This window comes from Esox lucius, chromosome 17, assembly GCF_011004845.1.
Source record: "Esox lucius isolate fEsoLuc1 chromosome 17, fEsoLuc1.pri, whole genome shotgun sequence".
Lineage (NCBI taxonomy): Eukaryota > Metazoa > Chordata > Actinopteri > Esociformes > Esocidae > Esox > Esox lucius.
In genome coordinates, this window is record NC_047585.1 from 44,318,319 (window position 1) to 44,337,145 (window position 18,827).

General features: G+C 41.8%; 1 protein-coding gene across 5 annotated transcripts in view; it reads left to right on the forward strand.

Moving 5' to 3' along the window:
- The window catches only part of LOC105016659 (myocyte-specific enhancer factor 2A), a 55,923-nt gene that overhangs the window by 17,445 nt on the left and 19,651 nt on the right, over positions 1-18,827 (forward strand). For 2 of the 5 annotated variants that reach the window (XM_010880648.3, XM_010880649.3), the window contains exons 2-5: positions 3,129-3,298; positions 8,113-8,316; positions 18,117-18,245; positions 18,354-18,491. In XM_010880648.3, coding sequence (XP_010878950.2) covers positions 3,245-3,298; positions 8,113-8,316; positions 18,117-18,245; positions 18,354-18,491 — 525 coding nt within the window. In that variant the 5' untranslated portion in view covers positions 3,129-3,244. Of the gene's footprint in view, positions 1-3,128; positions 3,299-8,112; positions 8,317-18,116; positions 18,294-18,353; positions 18,492-18,827 lie in introns of all 5 variants that reach the window. The other 3 variants (XM_010880650.3, XM_020055147.2, XM_010880651.3) reach the window with 3 other exon arrangements.

Here is an 18,827-nt window from a genome sequence, read left to right on the forward strand (position 1 = left end):
TTTGTGTCATTCTTTAACATGCCATTTTTACAGTTTATTTTGATGTTATCCACTGTATATGCTGCCTCTGTGTGATATCATCCGGAATCACCAATTTTCACTGCTATTCTGATGACACAGTTCTATATTTCGATGAAGCATGGAGAAGCCCCAAATTTAGCTACTTTGTAAGTATCCATTTCAGATATTAGGAAGTGGATGACAGAGAACTTCTTGCTTTTAAACTCAAAAAAACAGAAATGCTCGTTTTAGGACCCAAGAAAAAAATTGGGTTGTTAGCAGATCTCACTGTGAACCTCGACGGCTGCATGGTCGTATCCCAAAAAACTGTAAGAAACCTTGGCGTTACCCTTGACCCTGACCTCTCCTTTGAAGAACATATAAAATATGTCTCAAGAGTTGCTTATTTTCATCTTCGAAACATTGCAAAAATCAGAAACCTTCTGTCAAAAACTGATGCAGAAAAACAAATTCATGCTTTTGTTACTTCTAGATTAGATTACTGCAATTTCTCTACTTTCTGGTTACCCTGAATAAGCAGTAAATAAACTTCAATTAGTGCTTCACACGGCTGCTAGAATCCTAACTAGAAAATGAAAAATGTTTACACATTACTGCAGTACTAGCCTCTTTACACTGGCTGCCTGTTAGGGTTAGGGCTGATTTTAAGGTTTTACTCTTAACCTATGAATCAATACATAGACTTGCTTCTACTTACCTCGCTGAAATGATCCAGCCATACATACCTACACGTAACCTACGATCACAAGATGCAGGCCTTTTAATTGTACCTAGAATTTCTAAACAAACAGCTGAGGGCAGGGTCTACTCTCATAGAGCTGCACTACTGTGGAATGATTTGCCAATTAAGGTTAGAAATGCAAATTTCCAAGTGTCTCATCTCTACAGCATGATCTATGATTAAGTTTAGTCTGGCCCAGGGGCGTGAAGATGACTCAATATGTTCACCCGGCACAGCCAGAAGAGGACTGGTCACCCCTCTGATCCTGGTTCTTCTCTAGGTTTCTTCCTACCTATCGGCCTTCTTAGGGATTTTTTCATAGCCACTGAAATTCAACACTTCTGTTGTTTGCTCCTTGGGGTTTAAGGTTTAGTGTTTTGTAAAAGCATTTTGTGACAACTGCTGATGTAAACTGCAGCTTTATGAATACATTTGATTGATTGATTGATAAAATTAGGATCAAGTGTATCAATGCAGGTATTAATGATTATCATAATTAGAGAGTGACTTAGGAGGATCTGGATTAAAAGATTAAAAACTTGGACTGGTTTGGTCTTAACCATATGGCAGTGTTGTAACACATCATAACAACATTCCAGAAGACCTGCACTTCACTCTTTCCACATTTACAGCTACAGCCTTGGCACACCTGTATTTAGGGGCTTTTTCCCTTTCGTCCCTGCTGATCCTCTAACGCTCTGTCAGGTTGGATGGAGAAAATCTCTACGCAGTCATTTTAGTGATTTATTCACAGACTTGTCCCGAAGCCACTCCTGTGCTTAGGATGGTAAGGATTGGAGTCCTTTGGGAATGTGAACCTTCGTCCCCCCAGTCCGAGGTCCTGAATGCTCTGGAGCAGGTTTTCATCAGGGATCTGTCTGCACTTTGCTCAGGGCATCTTTCCCTCGATCCTGACCTGCTGCTTAAAAACAGTTCCTGACGTGATGCATAGAATTCAGACCAAAATTCAATCTTAGTTTAATCAGACCAGAGAATCTTGTTTCTCATTTTCTGAAAGTCCTTTAGGTGCCTTCTGGCAAACTCCAAGTGGGCTGTCACGTGCCTTACACGGAGGAGTGACTTCCATCTGCCCACGCTACTATCAAGATCTGATTGATTAAGTGCTGCAGAGATGGTGGTCTTTCTGAAAGGTTCTCCCATCTCCACACAAGAGCACTGGAGCTCTGTCAGATTGACCATCAGTTTCTCACCTCCCTGACCAAGGCACCTCTCCCCTGATTGCTCAGCATGGTCAGGCAGGCGGCCCTAGGAAGTGTTGGTGGTGCCAGACTTCTTCCATTTATGAATGATGGATGCCAGTCTGTTCTAGGGGAACTTCTGTGCTGTCGATACTTTTCTGTGCCTCGACACATTCCTGTCTTAGAGCTTTACGGACACTTTCGAGTGCCATAGAAAAAGGTCTAAATTCTTAAGTAAATGGGATATTTCTGGTTTTTATTTTATAATATGTTGGCACACATTTCTAAAACCTGTTTTGCTATGGGGTATTATGTGTACATTTATGGCAATGTACTGTTTATACATATATAGATATATACTGTATATATATAAATATATATAAGAAATTATGAATTTAGTATTTCTGAAAGCACTGTAGTACAGTATACACTGTGTGACAGCATCATCACTCACTTGATGACCTCAGTTAGCTTTGCATGGGCCGAGAAACCTTAGGGAGTTGATGGAGCAAGATTAGGCCAAGACAGCCCACTGACAACTTCTCCCCTCTTTGTGGGTGTCTTAGCTAATGTGTTAATCCTGTGTTTTTCTTTTAGTTAGCTTGTTAGTTAACCCTGTGTGTCTCAGTTAGTTAACCCTGTGTGTCTCAGTTAGTTTACCCTGTGTGTCTCAGTTAGTTTACCCTGTGTGTCTCAGTTAGTTAACCCTGTGTGTCTCAGTTAGTTAACCCTGTGTGTCTCAGTTAGTTAACCCTGTGTGTCTCAGTTAGTTTACCCTGTGTGTCTCAGTTAGTTAACCCTGTGTGTCTCAGTTAGTTAACCCTGTGTGTCTCAGTTAGTTTACCCTGTGTGTCTCAGTTAGTTTACCATGTGTGTCTCAGTTAGTTAACCCTGTGTGTCTCAGTTAGTTTACCCTGTGTGTCTCAGTTAGTTAACCCTGTGTGTCTCAGTTAGTTAACCCTGTGTGTCTCAGTTAACCCTGTGTGTCTCAGTTAGTTAACCCTGTGTGTCTCAGTTAGTTTACCATGTGTGTCTCAGTTAACCCTGTGTGTCTCAGTTAGTTAACCCTGTGTGTCTCAGTTAGTTTACCATGTGTGTCTCAGTGAACTCTGTGTTTCTCATTTAGTTAACCATTTGTGTTTCTGCTAGTTTGTTAACCCTGTATGTTTCTGTCTTTCTGTTCCCAGGTATTGCTGTGAAGACGTGTGTAGAGCTGAAGGATGTGTTGATATCAGGGTTTCATTTGCCTGTGGGAGTGGATCTACTATTACATTAGCTGTCAAAGCTACTAGGAAGTGACATCATGGGGAGGAAAAAGATCCAGATCACTAGAATTATAGACGAGAGGAACAGACAGGTATGTCTTCTCTTACTCTCTCTCCCTCCTTCTGTCTTTCCCTCTCTCTTTCCCTCTCTCTTTCAGCCTTCCTGGCTTATTGTTAGCCTATTAGTCCTTTATCCAATTAGCTAATTAGCTTGTTGGTAAGTTAGCCTGTTGAAGAGTCTGACTACCAGTCCTTTAACTACCAGTCCTATAACTACCAGTTCTGTAACTACCACTCCTATTACTACTAGTCTTTAAACTACCAGTCTTACAACAACCAGTCCTATAACAACCGGTCCTATAACCTCCGGTCCTATAAAAAACTTAGAACCACCAGTCCTATAACTACCAGTCTTATAACCACCAGTCCTATAACTACCAGTCTTATAACCACCAGTCCTATAACTACCAGTCTTATAACTACCAGTCTTATAACCACCAGTCCTATAACTACCAGTCTTATAACCACCAGTCCTATAACTACCAGTCTTATAACCACCAGTCCTATAACTTCCAGTCTTATAACTACCAGTCCTATAACTTCCAGTCTTATAACTACCAGTCTTATAACCACCAGTCTTTAAACTACCAGTCTTACAACAACCAGTCCTTTAACTACCAGTCCTATAACTACCAGTTCTGTAACTACCACTCCTATTACTACTAGTCTTTAAACTACCAGTCTTACAACAACCAGTCCTATAACAACCGGTCCTATAACCTCCGGTCCTATAAAAAACTTAGAACCACCAGTCCTATAACTACCAGTCTTATAACCACCAGTCCTATAACTACCAGTCTTATAACCACCAGTCCTATAACTACCAGTCTTATAACTACCAGTCTTATAACCACCAGTCCTATAACTACCAGTCTTATAACCACCAGTCCTATAACTACCAGTCTTATAACCACCAGTCCTATAACTTCCAGTCTTATAACTACCAGTCCTATAACTTCCAGTCTTATAACTACCAGTCTTATAACCACCAGTCTTTAAACTACCAGTCTTACAACAACCAGTCCTATAACCTCCGGTCCTATAAAAACCAGTCTTATAACTACTGGTCTTATAACCACCAGTCCTATAACTACCAGTCTTATAACCACCAGTCCTATAACTTCCAGTCTTATAACTACTAGTCTTATAACCACCAGTCCTATAACTACTAGTCTTATAACCACCAGTCTTATAACTACCAGTCTTATATCCACCAGTCTTATAACCACCAGTCTTATAACCACTAGTCTTATAACCACCAGTCTTATAACTACTAGTCTTATAACCACCAGTCTTATAACCACCAGTCTTATAACTACCAGTCTTATAACCACCAGGGGATTTTTCTTTAGCTTAACATGCTGAGCGTCTACTCTGTCTATCCGCTCTGTCTGTCTGTCTGCTCTGTCTGTCTGTCTGCTCTGTACGTCTGTCTGTCTGCTCTGTCCGTCTGTCTGCTCTGTCTGTCTGTCTGCTCTGTCCATCTGTCTGTCTGTCTGATCTGTCCGTCTGTCTGCCTTGTATGTCTGTCTGCCTGCTCTGTCTGTCTGTGTCTGTCTGCTCTGTCTGTTTGGGTGCTCTGTCCGTTTGTCTGCTCTGTCTGTCTTTCCAATTTCTCTGTCAGTTTAATTTACCCTGCACTACATGCAGAAAAGCTGCAACATTAATATTTGTGTGGTGGCACTCAGTGTCATAGGTTAAAGGATTCATATTTACATCATATTTACATCAATATTATTTCAAATATATGTATTAGAATACGAGAAAAGAGTTTTAGGCTTGTAATAAAGCAAGACTTCAGTTTGCTGAGTGGAAACGTTCATTATATTATTGGCTATGTTGCTCTAACTCCCTGATGAGATGGTACACATTGCCTGTGCCAGTGTTAAGTGTGCTAGTGTTAAGTGTGCCAACATTGCGTGTGTGAGCGTTGCGTGTGCAAGGATTGCTTATGCCAGCGTTGAGGAATTAATTTACACATTTATGTTATTCAATAACTTCATCCAAACTGCTGACACATCCACAAGCATCTGACTTTGGAGACGGCTTTAGCTTCCACCTCTACCTTCTTTTCATTGGTCCTGCTTCCACCTCTACCTTCTTTTCATTGGTCCTGCTTCCACCTCTACCTTCTTTTCATTGGTCCTGCTTCCACCTCTACCTTCTTTTCATTGGTCCTGCCTCCACCTCTACCTTCTTTTCATTGGTCCTGCTTCCACCTCTACCTTCTTTTCATTGGTCCTGCTTCCACCTCCATCTTCTTTTCATTGGTCCTGCTTCCACCTCCATCTTCTTTTCATTGGTCCTGCTTCCACCTCTATCTTATTTTGATTGGTTCTGTTCCCATCTGTCTTCTTTTCATTATTTTAACACATCCATTATACTCCACATGGGTCACTGGAAGATAAGAAATTCTTCATTGATGGGTTGGCAGATGAAGAGACCACAGCACCCTTTTCTTTCCTTTCCACAAAAGTTGAAAAGGAAAGTTTTGAGTGAGGAACAGTAGGGTTCAATTTGCAGTGGTCTCTTAATTTTAGCCCTTCTGTTCCTCACTCAAAACCTTCCTTTTCGACTGTTTTGCAAAGGATTGAAAAAGGTGCAGTGGTCTCTTAGTCTTTTCCGGAGCCGTATTTAAAGTATTTAAAATGTACATAACTTATAAATAGTTTTCTCTTTCATCTCTGGATTAATCATATTTTTTCTAAATTATTTACAAATGCTAAACTATAGAAAATAATTGATTGTGTAAGTATTCACCCCCTTTAGTCAATATTTGGTAGAGGCAGACTTGGCAGCAATTACAGCCATGATTCCATCTCTCTCTCTTGTTCTTTCTCTCTGAAGAACTTTATTAATGTGGAAATTACAACTTTTTGAGGACTTCATGAGCACATCCTGCAAAAAAAAAAAATAGAATTAAATTTTGCGTCTGTAAGATGATGCAACAACGCATGTAATGAGCTGATGGGTTATTTCTGATTAATAATCAGTCATAATTGATAGTGAGTTATAATTATCTGTGGCTTGTGATTCACAGTGATTTCTGATTCCTAATGGGTAAGGACCCATTGTGAGTTATGGATCCTAGTGTGTTATTCTTAGCAAGTTATGACTCATAGTGAGTTAAGATTTATAGGGATTTATTGCCCTATAAAATTATTTTAGAAAGTAATCTTTAAAGGGTTCTGCATTCATCACTGATTTGTTAAACTATTTCAATATTCATTACTGATCTGTTAAATGCTTTCAATATTCAATTCTAATCTGTTAAAAACTTTCAATATTCATCACTTGTTTGTTAAACTACAGTATTTCAGTATTCATTGCTGATCTGTTAAAAGCTTCCAATATTCCTTACAGAGTTGAATTTGAAGGTAGCAGTGTGACTGGGATTCATACAGCACATTCTCCGGGTCAGTCTCTGTCTATATATACAGTGACAGTCCTGCTCCCTGGTTCATCCCTGGTTCATCCCTGGTTCATCCCTGGTTCATCCCTGGTTTCTCCCTACATGTAGTTTCTCCCTGGTTTCTACCTGAATTCTATAGTTTCTCTTTGGTTTCTTCATGGTTCCTTCCTGGTTTCTGTAGTTTCACCCTGGTTTCTACCTGAATTCTATAGTTTTTCTTTGGTTTCTTCATGGTTCCTTCCTGGTTTCTGTAGTTTCTCCCTGGTTTCTACCTGAATTCTATAGTTTCTCCTTGGTTTCTTCATGGTTCCTTCCTGGTTTCTCTAGTTTCTTCTTGGTTTCTTCACGATTCCTTCCTGGTTTCTCTGGATTCTATCTGGTTTCTTCCTGGCTTCTCTCCAATTTCCCCCTGGTTTTTCCCTAATATCTTCCTGCTTTCTCACTAGTTTCTCTCAGGCTTATCACTGATTTCTTCCTGTTCTTTCTAATTTCCCCCTGGTTTTCCCTGGTTTCTTACTAGTTCATCCCTATTTTCTTTCTGGTTTCTCTGTAGTTTCTCCCTGGTTTCTTGTCAGTTTTCCAGGTTTTGCTTGGTTTGGTATTGATAAGCTGACATAGCGCTCTCATCCAAGATGCAAATCATTAGGGACCAGATAGTCCCCCAATTATTTCCATTTCACACGACTCCACTGACCCAGCCTGGCAGCACGAGTGAACAATGAGTGGCTGAGTCCACCACATTCTTGGTACTGTTCAGTCATTCAGCAGACGCTCTTATTCAGAACAACTTACAGCAGTAAATTGAGTTAATCACCTTGATGAAGGACACAGCAGCTGATCTTTCACTTTGTTAGCTTGGCTATTCAAATCAGGGACCTTTCGGTTACTAGCCCCATGGCTGTCTGACCCCCATTTCTCAGTATTGATTATTCTGCTGTCCAGTGAGAAGCCAGTCTGTTAGTTGTCTTCTAATCAGAGCCTGCAGAGGCCTCGTAGTAGAAGGCTTTCTCTTTTCCACTACGTATTTTCTTTTCCACTACAAAAGCCAACTGGGGTCATGTTCCAACTTGTTCAGGGTTTTCCCTGTACCTCTCGCTCTCCCTCTCTCTGTCACTCTTACATTCGCACCCTCCCTCAAATTACATTCAGTTTCAATGGATTTACGTCTTTCTATTTTCAGTGTTAAAGGGCTTCATAGGCCTGGGAATTTGTTTTGTTTGCACAGCCAAAGGAATGATAAGACAGATATCACAACTCCCTCCCACACTGACACACACGTGAAATGCACATTTCACTTTACCTAATGCTCAGTCCATGGTCCAGTGCGACAACACTAATGACAGTGGCCCTGCTGAAGTCATATATATATATGAGGAATACAGTATGTTATATATAAGGAATACAGTATGTTTTGTCTTTACACGTTTCTCCTAGGTGACTTTTACGAAGAGGAAGTTTGGGCTGATGAAGAAGGCGTACGAGCTGAGCGTGCTGTGTGACTGTGAGATTGCGCTCATCATCTTCAACTCCTCCAACAAGCTGTTCCAGTACGCCAGCACGGACATGGACAAAGTCCTGCTGAAGTACACGGAGTACAACGAGCCGCACGAGAGCCGGACCAACGCTGACATCGTGGAGGTGAGTGGCTGCGTGAAACACCATGGAAGACCAAGCTCTCCTGCGTGTGGCATTTTGGGAGAAAAATATAAGAGTATGTTTTAGTGCAAACAGATATCTCTCTGAATTAACAATTACCTTTCAATGTTTTATTTTACATCATTTGGTGATGACTTTGTGCTGCTGGTGAGAGTTGTGGCGTACATTTTTATCAGGCCCTTCTTGCCTGGAGACTTGGCATGGCCAGACAGCCTGCACTATGAGGAGTCTTCTCAAACTTCTGCTCACTATAATGCTTTGGCAATTGTTTTCGTTACCTTGACACCATCATCGGAGGTCTACGGAGATTTAAAAAGAAAACGCTAAAAAGATTTTCTCCCTCTTGCACATTTGCCATTTGACTTTTCTGGTATATTAAATCAATCAAATGTACATTAAATCAATCAGTCAACGGGTTTAGGCTAGAGGGCAGTCCTCCTAGTGGAATGCATAGAATCAAACTACACTTAGTCATAGATTTTTGCAGCGTAAAAATGAGGGTCTGAGACAAGGATTCCACTGTAGCTGGGAGGTTTCATCCCTTGGGTTTAGGTTAGAAGGCTGTCCTCCCAGTGGAGCACTTTTCCGCATAATTTGTAGAAATAAAAAATGTCACATTTTCAAAATATTCCAGAGACAGAAGAAAGCTGCTCTTCAGATATGTTTAAACTTGTTCATAAATGGGAGATCCTGAGCAACGCCAAGGCCCCTCACAGTTTTGGGCGATGACCGTACAACCATCCACGTTCATTATATGTCTTTGTTTCTCCGGACCCAAAATTACCATTACATTTTTTTTTTTGTTAACTGTAGTAATAATACATTTCACTTTAGTCATCAACTTCCTTATGTGTGAAATAATTATGGGGCTTCACCATGTTTTACTGAAATGTACAACTTTGGGCCCTCTGGAAAAATGTAAGTTATGTTTCCGAAAGTCATCAAGAGGCAGCATATACAGCTCCGGAAAATACTTTTTGTTTCATTTCCCAAAAAGTTGAAAAGGAAGGTTTTGAGTGAGGAACAGAAGTGTTCAATTTGCAGTGGTCTCTTAATTTTAACCCTTCTGTTCCTCACTCAAAACCTTCCTTTTCAACTTTTTTGGAAAGGAAAGAAAAAGGTGCAGTGGTCTCTTAATGTTTCCCAAAGCTGTATAGTGAAAACTAAAGTGGTACCAAAACTGAGCCTTGAGGACCATGAAACCGTAACATCCATACATATGAACTGACATCTTTCTGATAAGATCTAAACCAGGCAAAACGTGTCCACAGAGTCCCATGTGGTTTTCCAGTCTCTCCAAAAGAATGCAGTGTTGGTGTCTGAACAAAGGGAGTTAAGGCAGTACTAACAACCTACAGTACAAAGACAGAGAGTGCTGTGTTCTGATGCCTTTAAAAGGTAATTTACCACCTCTACGAGAGCTGTCTCAGTACTACGATGGGGTCTAGACCCTGACTGAAGTGTTTCATAATTATTATTTCTTTTCAGAAAGGCAGTGAGTTGCTGGGGAAAAGCTTTTTCTGAAACTAGCATCTCAGAATAACTTGGTCCTGTTTTTACACCTATGCATATCACCATTTGGACAAGACAATTTGCTACACCACAATAATTTAGACAATGCATAACAATACGAAGATGTTTTGCAGTATAAGTGACATACGTTCATTAGTAAACGTTGAGTAAAACGTCAACACTTACTATTTATAAAGTGTCTTTTTTAATTGCTGTCAAAAACAAGAGATAATGTATCACTTCCAATCACTATTCAGGAATCAGTTGTAACTGAAATGCACAATGACTTTACGAATTAGCTTTGCTGAGCAATCAGAGTGGACTATGTTAAGCAGCTTTCAGTGGTTTTGAATGATTTAGTGCAGTCATTTGTGATGTCATTGGTGTCATGTAGCCTTTGTTGAATCATGGTCCCCAGAGCTGTTCTTTCTATCTCACCCCATCCGCCCACAGTCATTGAATGCCTGGCATTAGCAATATCTCTTCCTGTCCACTCTCAGAGCCTAGCTTCTTGGCATTAATAACACATTTCTACGTCCACTCACAGGGCCTAGCATCTTGGCATAAATTATATCTCTCTCCGTGCCCTCACAGAGATTGGCTTCCTTGCATTAATAATATCTCTGGCAGAGATTGGCCGCTTGGTGTTAATAAGGAATAGCCTAGCTGATTCACAGTGTGTTGACAAAGCCATAATGACAGCTCTGGTTTATGGGTCATTCAGCCTAGTCACAATAACAGCAGTTTTGCCTTCTTTAATGGGGGTCGATTAGAGTGAGACTAAGTGGGCCATGCGTGTTGTTACTGCTTCATACACTTGACCAGACTGTTATTAGTGTTACTGCTTCATACACTTGACCAGACTGTTATTAGTGTTACTGATTCATACACTCGACCAGACTGTTATTAGTGTTACTGCTTCATACACTTGACTAGACTGTTATTTGTGTTACTGCTTCATACACTTGACCAGACTGTTATTAGTGTTACTGCTTCATACACTTGACCAGACTGTTATTAGTGTTACTGCTTCATACACTCGACCAGACTGTTATTAGTGTTACTGCTTTATACACTCGACCAGACTGTTATTTGTGTTACTGCTTCATACACTTGACCAGACTGTTATTAGTGTTACTGCTTCATACACTCGACCAGACTGTTATTAGTGTTACTGCTTCATACACTTGACCAGACTGTTATTTGTGTTACTGCTTCATACACTTGACCAGACTGTTATTAGTGTTACTGCTTCATACACTTGACCAGACTGTTATTAGTGTTACTGCTTCATACACTTGACCAGACAGTTATTAGTGTTACTGCTTCATACACTTGACCAGACTGTTATTAGTGCTTATGCGGAAAACTTTAGTACATCCTATATTGACCATCACATAAAATGACTAAAATTACAATCATGTGCATTAAAACAGGAGCAAATTATTAGAAAATCATTAGAAGGAGGGGTCAGCCTTCCATAAATATGAGAAACTTGGTCTGGTTTGGTCTTAACCAGGTGTGGTAACACGTCATGCCAAACTCCAAATACCTACTTGAGGCAATCAGAAGAAAGATTATTGATGCCCATGAGTTTGGGAGTTGTTACAAATCGGTTTCCAAGCAATCTGTTGGACAGCAAACTGTCCAACAGATCATTTGCAAAGGGAGAAAATTCCAGATCACTGGCAATCTACATAGAACCAAAACAAACTAAAACAAATACAGCTTTCCAAGGGGGGTACTGACTCTTTCACATGACTGTGTAGTGCCTATTTGCTGTGTATGCCACCTGCCAGGCCAGGATTAGCTGTTTGCTTTTCACGGTCCTACAAACTCACCATACTGCTGGAAGCTCTGGGGGAGAGTGTGTGCCTTCAGTGACTTAAATGGCAATGTATAGCCATAACAAAATGTTCAGACACTGTAGGCCTGAATAATGGCTGTTCATTTAACGCAGGCCTGAATAATGGCTGTTCATTTAACGCAGGCCTGAATAATGGCTGTTCATTTAACGCAGGCCTGAATAATGGCTGTTCATTTAACGCAGGACTGAATAATGGCTGTTCATTTATGGTAGGCCTGACAAGAAATATTGGTGCGTGACTAATTCTCCCTCTGTGACTCATTGCACTTCCTGCAGAGGTTTAGGAAGACTGGTGTCTGCTTGCTGTGCTAGTCAAATGCCCTGTCTCAATATTGCAAACAGCAGAGCCAGTATGGAAAGCAGACATCTCTCACTGGCACCTGTGTTTTACTATACGTGTTGTTGCAGACTGCAAACAAATCTGTGGCTGATTCAGTCAAATTCGCCTGGCTAATAACCTGGAGAGAGGACAGACAAACACACACACACATCTCTGTTGTGTTTTCGTGTTGTTCTGTGGTTTAACATGGTAGGTGGTGTTCCATGAACGTGGTGTAAATTACTATACTTTAAAGTGAAAAGGGTGGTCTTAAGCAGTGGAATATTATATAGGGAATATGGTGCTAAAATTAGTGAACTACATAGGGAATAGCATGCTAAAGCAATGCACTGGGTCAGGCATTGGGTGCCATTTGGGTTGCGTTACCGTAGCCTGTAGGAGTAGACCCACAAAAACAGCACAACCTCCTCCAATCATCTTGCCCCAGAGCTCTCTCCCACAGGAAGGCGACAGACTAATTCCATTATGAGGAATGAAAGCTGTGCTCCTCTGGAACCAGAGACTGTACTGCCTGTAGCAGAAGGACGCTTGGCTTTTTACTTGTGGCACAATACAGAGAAATGCTCTTCGGACCCTTCAGTTCATAATGGCTACAGGACTACAGTGTATTAGCCATTTCCAGCTGGCTTTAGATCCTGGTAGTGCTATATTCAGATGTTGCACATTTCTTCACAAATCATTTGAAACTTTTTTTGGGGGATGTGTCTAACAAAGCATTCTGCATCACGCATCATCAGTGTGCTCAGGTGAAGATTTGGTCTAAGGTGCTTTAGCATTGCAACATTTTGCCTTCATTTTTATGTTGCCTTCATTTTTATCGTCTTTAGATGCAGTATCATGTTAGCTAGCTTGCTATGACTGAAGTAGTCAACCGAAATTGAGTTTGCTACTGTAAACCTTACTGGCTGTTTTTTACTGACTTAAGTAGCTAACGACAACATTGCCAAAGTGTATGAAGTAAATTTAATTCATATGAAACTGTAATTGGCCCCTGTTCAAATACGTCATCATGCATTCTGCTTTTCACCAGCAATGTGGCTGTGGAGTCTGTAGAAGGTTCACAACAGTGGTGAAAAACAGTTTCATTAAGAGAAAATGTACAGTGTCATTAAGAAAGTATGGGCACTGTCATTGGGAAAGAATGCAACCCCAATGCAAACATTTGATCTTGTTAAAGGTGATAACAGGTCTGACATGATTTCTCTTGATTTCCCTCTTTATATCAACAAAAGATACATTCACAATAATGGTTTATTAAACTTAGATATTCTCTGTGTATGGTTGGAGCTAGATAACTGCAATTACGTATGCCCTTTTTGCACTTTTATTGAAAGCAAACACTTTAAAACCTTTAATTTCCGATCTGAATGTGTAATACACTGCTTATGATTGAGTCATATAAGTAGATTAACTATCTTACCACAGGGAGCCATACATTTCTAAGTATGAAAATGAGTGGTTTTGATGTCGTGGGTCACATCAGTGACATAGTACTCAATCTGTGTGCCGTTTTGATTCCAGAGTGCCACTTTTATATAACCAGTGGCCAAGAATCATGGAATACATCTAGCAGCTGTTAGTAAACGGGTCTTGTAACCATTAGTAAACATACAACCATTCTCTACAAGCAATGGACCATTCTTCCGCTGCCAACTTCAGCTGTTCTGTAATGTTTGAGGGCTACCTCCACACAACTGCTGTTGTGTGAGGTGCTTTTTTGAACCGTTCGCACAAGCTTTCAACAACATCCGAGGTCAAGTGTCTTCGGGCCACATTCTGGGCGGTTGACCACAGTTCCATGGGCTGCGTATGTGTTGATAGTACTGCAGACTGGGCACACAGGAAGTCCCGTTGGAGCTACTTGTAAACTTGGCAATGTCAATGTTTGAGGACAATTTTCTTTCTGATGTCTTCAGACAGTTCTTTGCTCTTCGGCGTCTTGACAGTGGTACAGGGTGCAGAATGTTCCATTTTGTCTTTCTCAAACCCTGTTGAGTGGAAACACCCTGTAGGCTCCTAAAACCAACCACAGGTGATATTAATAACCCGGTAGACATGGATCACCTGCCTGTAACCTAATTATTTAGAGTTCTCCAGACGGGGGCCAATAATTCTGTCTTTATTTTTTTTGGCAGAAATTATTCAAGTCTGGGGCAAGGGTGTAACACAGAGCCCGTCCCAAAACACTGTCTCTGGGCCTGTCCCAGCTTTAACTCTGGGCACTCACCCAGCTCCAAAAGACTGATCTACGAGGGAACGGAGGGCACACCAACAGCAACAGGGAACACAGTTGTTTTTTTATTTGGGAACGCTTAGCGTGGCAACTTGTGGCAGAGCTCCAGATTCCTTCATTGATCTGACAGAAAGCCTCTGACATCTGAGACATCTGACATCCTGCCCTTACCAGGCCTTCTGTTCCTTTAGGGAATAGGGTTCTATTGAGGAGGATCCTCTGGGTTCACATACTTAGACTGGTTATAAAGGATTATGATCTTCAGTGTTAAGACGGGTTATAAAGGTCTAGGATCCTCAGTGTTAAATCATTAAGACAGGTTATAAAGGACTATGATCCTTTATAACCTGTTCACACCTTAAGAAAGGTTATATCCTCAGGGTTCAGACACTAAGACAGTTTATAAAGGCTTTTCTCTTCTTAGATGTGAGTCCCATTGCAATGATGATAGCAATGATCATTGATCTCCAGAAATGCCTTTAGTATCAATGCTCCTAAGGAGAACACCCGGTTTGAAAAATCATCTGTAGGAGTCGATCGGAGTAGCTGGATGAGTCACTGCTATAACGCCCAGTAGGCGGTAAATGAACTTGTCAGGGAACAGTGCTTGGACTGTAGCTCAACATAGTTCACTGAACACTGGGGGCTGAACACTGCATCCTGAACACTGGGGGCTGAACACTGCATCCTGAACACTGGGGGATGAACACTGGGGTCTGAACACTGGGGTCTGAACACTGCATCCTGAAGACTGGGGGATGAACACTGCATCCTGTACACTGGGGGCTGAACACTGCATCCTGAACACTGGGGGCTGAACCCTGCATCCTAAACACTGGGGGCTGAACACTGCATCCTGAAGACTGGGGGATGAACACTGCATCCTGAACACTGGGGGCTGAACACTGGGGGCTGAACACTGCATCCTGAACACTGCATCCTGAACACTGGGGGCTGAACATATAATATACATATATCAATAATTAGGACTCAAAAGGTGTCACTTTGACCAGGTCAAACAGCGGTGGTGTTTGACTCTAGACGTCTGGGTGTTCTCTCAGTCTTTCTGACGTGAAGAACAGAAGGTAACCCACTCCAGAATTACATATTAATATTTAAACCTCACACTGTTTCATGCCATCGTTCTACTTTTAATCGATATTTCTTTGAATTCCATATTACTGCACTCGCTGGAGAAGGCTTTGTTAAGGTCAGTCAGACAGAAAATGCTCCTTGGGCTGAACATGGTTCAATCAACGTTGTTTCCCCATCATTTCAACACAAAAAATCTATATGATGACGATGAATCAACATGGAAAACGGATGACAAACATTATCAATCTGAGGGAATTGCACAGGTTTTTTTTTCCACCCCATTTTATTAAACCTAAAGTCAATAACATTCTGATATAAATTGTGTATTTACTGACTTTAGTTGACAACACAGTCATACATTAGCTTAAGTTGGTGCCTGGTGATTACTTTGGACCTGAGCGATATGGCAGTTTTCTCCTTTGAGTGGTCAGGGAGTCAAATGCTGTCAAAGTTCTAATGGTGTACAAATGTTCCACTAATGGTGTTCTACAAACAGCTTAACATTACATGCTCTTAACTGTCCTGTCTGTCCTAGAGTCTGTCTGTCCTAGAGTCTGTCTGTCCTAGAGTCTGCCTGTCCTAGAGTCTGCCTGTCCTAGAGTCTGTCTGTCCTAGAGTCTGCCTGTCCTAGAGTCTGTCTGTCCTACAGTCTGCTGTTCCAGAGTCTGCCTGTCCTAGAGTCTGCCTGTCCTAGAATCTGCTGTTCCAGAGTCTGTCTGTCCTAGAGTCTGCCTGTCCTAGAGTCTGTCTGTCCTAGAGTCTGCTGTTCCAGAGTCTGCCTGTCCTAGAGTCTGTCTGTCCTAGAGTCTGCTGTTCCAGAGTCTGCCTGTCCTAGAGTCTGTCTGTCCTAGAGTCTGTCTGTCCTAGAGTCTGCTTTTCCAGAGTCTGCCTGTCCTAGAGTCTGCCTGTCCTAGAGTCTGCCTGTCCTAGAGTCTGTCTGTCCTAGAGTCTGCTGTTCCAGAGTCTGCCTTTCCTAGAGTCTGCCTGTCCTAGAGTCTGCCTGTCCTAGAGTCTGTCTGTCCTAGAGTCTGCTTTTCCAGAGTCTGCCTGTCCTAGAGTCTGCCTGTCCTAGAGTCTGTCTGTCCTAGAGTCTGTCCCAAAGTCTGTCTGTCCCAGAGTCTGTCTGTCCTAGAGTCTGTCTGTCCCAGAGTCTGTCTGTCCTAGTCTGTCAGTTCCAGAGTCTTGAAGTGTTGAAGTGATACTGTGACAATGCAAGATGTTGCTGTAGGATCCTGGATCTGTTGGATCTGTTGGATCTGTTGGTCATATGTACTGTCTCTGTTCCGGAAGCTTTGTCTGGGATGGTGATCATCCATACAGAGAGAATCCACCTCTGGCACAAACAGGAAAAGGTTATCTTCCTGAGATCTGTTACTTCAGGAGCTAAAATTCCAATGACACCTTGCTCTTTAATGAACTATCTTTTAAGTTGCATACAACCCCAACGTCTGAAACTGTAATGAACAATGGCTGAACAGACCCGGGCCTTTGTGGGAGAAATGTGCTTCTCTCCTCATCGTCTATTCTCTCTTTGTTCCTCCCTGTCTCCCTCTCTGTCCCTCTCTCCCTCCTTCTCTTGCTCCTTCTCACCCCTCCCATCTCTCTGTTTCCAAAGAGGAGTGAGAGAAGAGGTGAGGTGAGGAGAGGGCAGAGGCAAGAGGAGGATAGTGTTTCAAACGGCGTGAGAGCTGAAAGATCCATCTTCAGTCTGAGGTCAAACAAGAACCTGCAAAGTCCCTCCAGCATGGGGACATAGACCTGTCATTGTGTCTGTTGCCAGTAGCAGTCTTTCTTTCTCTGTGTCTCTGTCCTTCACCTAGTTAACTACCTCCACCTCTGAGAGAGGTGGACAAAGATAAGAGAGGTGTTAGGTATTGCTGACTGGCCGGAGGGATGCAGAGAAGATGACAGGTGCCAGACAGACTGACAGACAGACAGATGGACAGACGAACAGACAAGGCTTGAATGAAATGACTGGCCTGCATGTTGAGGACTAATGCAATTCACTCCCTCCCTCTAGCAAAGATTGCGTCTTGATCCTCTTCATTTAAGGAAAACAATTTAAGGATTCAATATTTTACTAATCAAATGTTTTAGGTTTATATTAGGGCCCGGGAGTGGCACAGCAATCTGTGACATTTAATTGCAGCGTCATTTCGACCCCGATTTTCATACTGGTTGCGGTGCCTGGGAGCCCTGCAAAGGCCGAGGCAAATTAGATGGGAATGCAGATTTTAACAAATGTCAATCACATTACTCATTTAGTAATGTCAGGATACATTTATCAGTTCAACCATGGTAAAACGTTTGTGTGACAGTGAGTGGGGCAAATGTTGCTTGAGCAATTACACACAAGAGCAGATTAAATAATTGTTATTTTATTTATCACACTTTGACCTCCTAAACAGGCAAGATTAAAAGGCATTGTATACCTACAGGATCTGTCCCTAATAAGGGTGGATCATGTGGATCATACCTAACATATATGTATATATACATACATGTTTATGAATTGCCATCTCTGTAACATGGTAGTGTTACAAGTGAATTACATCTGGGGTGGGCCTCATTGATTAAAGGAGGAAACAATAATAAACGTAAGGAATGAAACACATGCAGTGTGCTCGTATATAGACCCTCTGTCCGTTCTAAAATGGAGGCTTCCTGTAGACATCAGCGCCACTCAGGCTCCTTTCCGTGTCAGCGGCCTAAATGTCCCAATCATTTTATTTCAGAAATTAAGAAACAAAGGAATGCATGTGGATTGTCCTGCCAGTCTTGAAGCTGAGGACAGTTTTGGGCACAGGCCTGGCATGGTCAGCCCTGGCATGGTCAGCCCCGGCATGGTCAGCCCCAGCATGGACGTAACTGAAGATAGTCCAGCTCTAATGATGTACAGATGCCGTGTTGCTGTAAGTACCATCTCCCCCTTTTCTCTGTGTTCACCCCTCTCTCCATGTTGGTGTTTTCAGGCGTTGAGCAAGAAGGAGCCACGTGGCTGTGAAAGTCCTGACCCGGAGGTCACGTATGTCCTGACGCCGCACACCGAAGAGAAATACAAACAAATTAATGAGGAGTTTGATATTATGATGAGAAACCATAAAATGACAGTAAGTATTTGAACTGGAATGTTGCAATGTGCCACATGGTTTTCTTGGTAAAATTGACCTCCCTTCTTGCTCTCTTTCTCTCAATCATCGGAAGTAAATATGAGTGCATTCTCGCCCTATTGGCTTCATCCTACCTTATTAACATTTAAAATCTAAGTTATTTAGCAGCCGCTCTTATCCAATGCAATTAACTGTTAAAAATGACAAGAGGCCTACATGTATATTGTGGTTCTTTGAATGGCAGGACTTTGTAATGAGCAGTACACTGTGCTTTCACTGAGCTGTTATTCACTGAAATGCCAAAATGTCATGGTGAGGTGTTGGGCCTCCATGAGA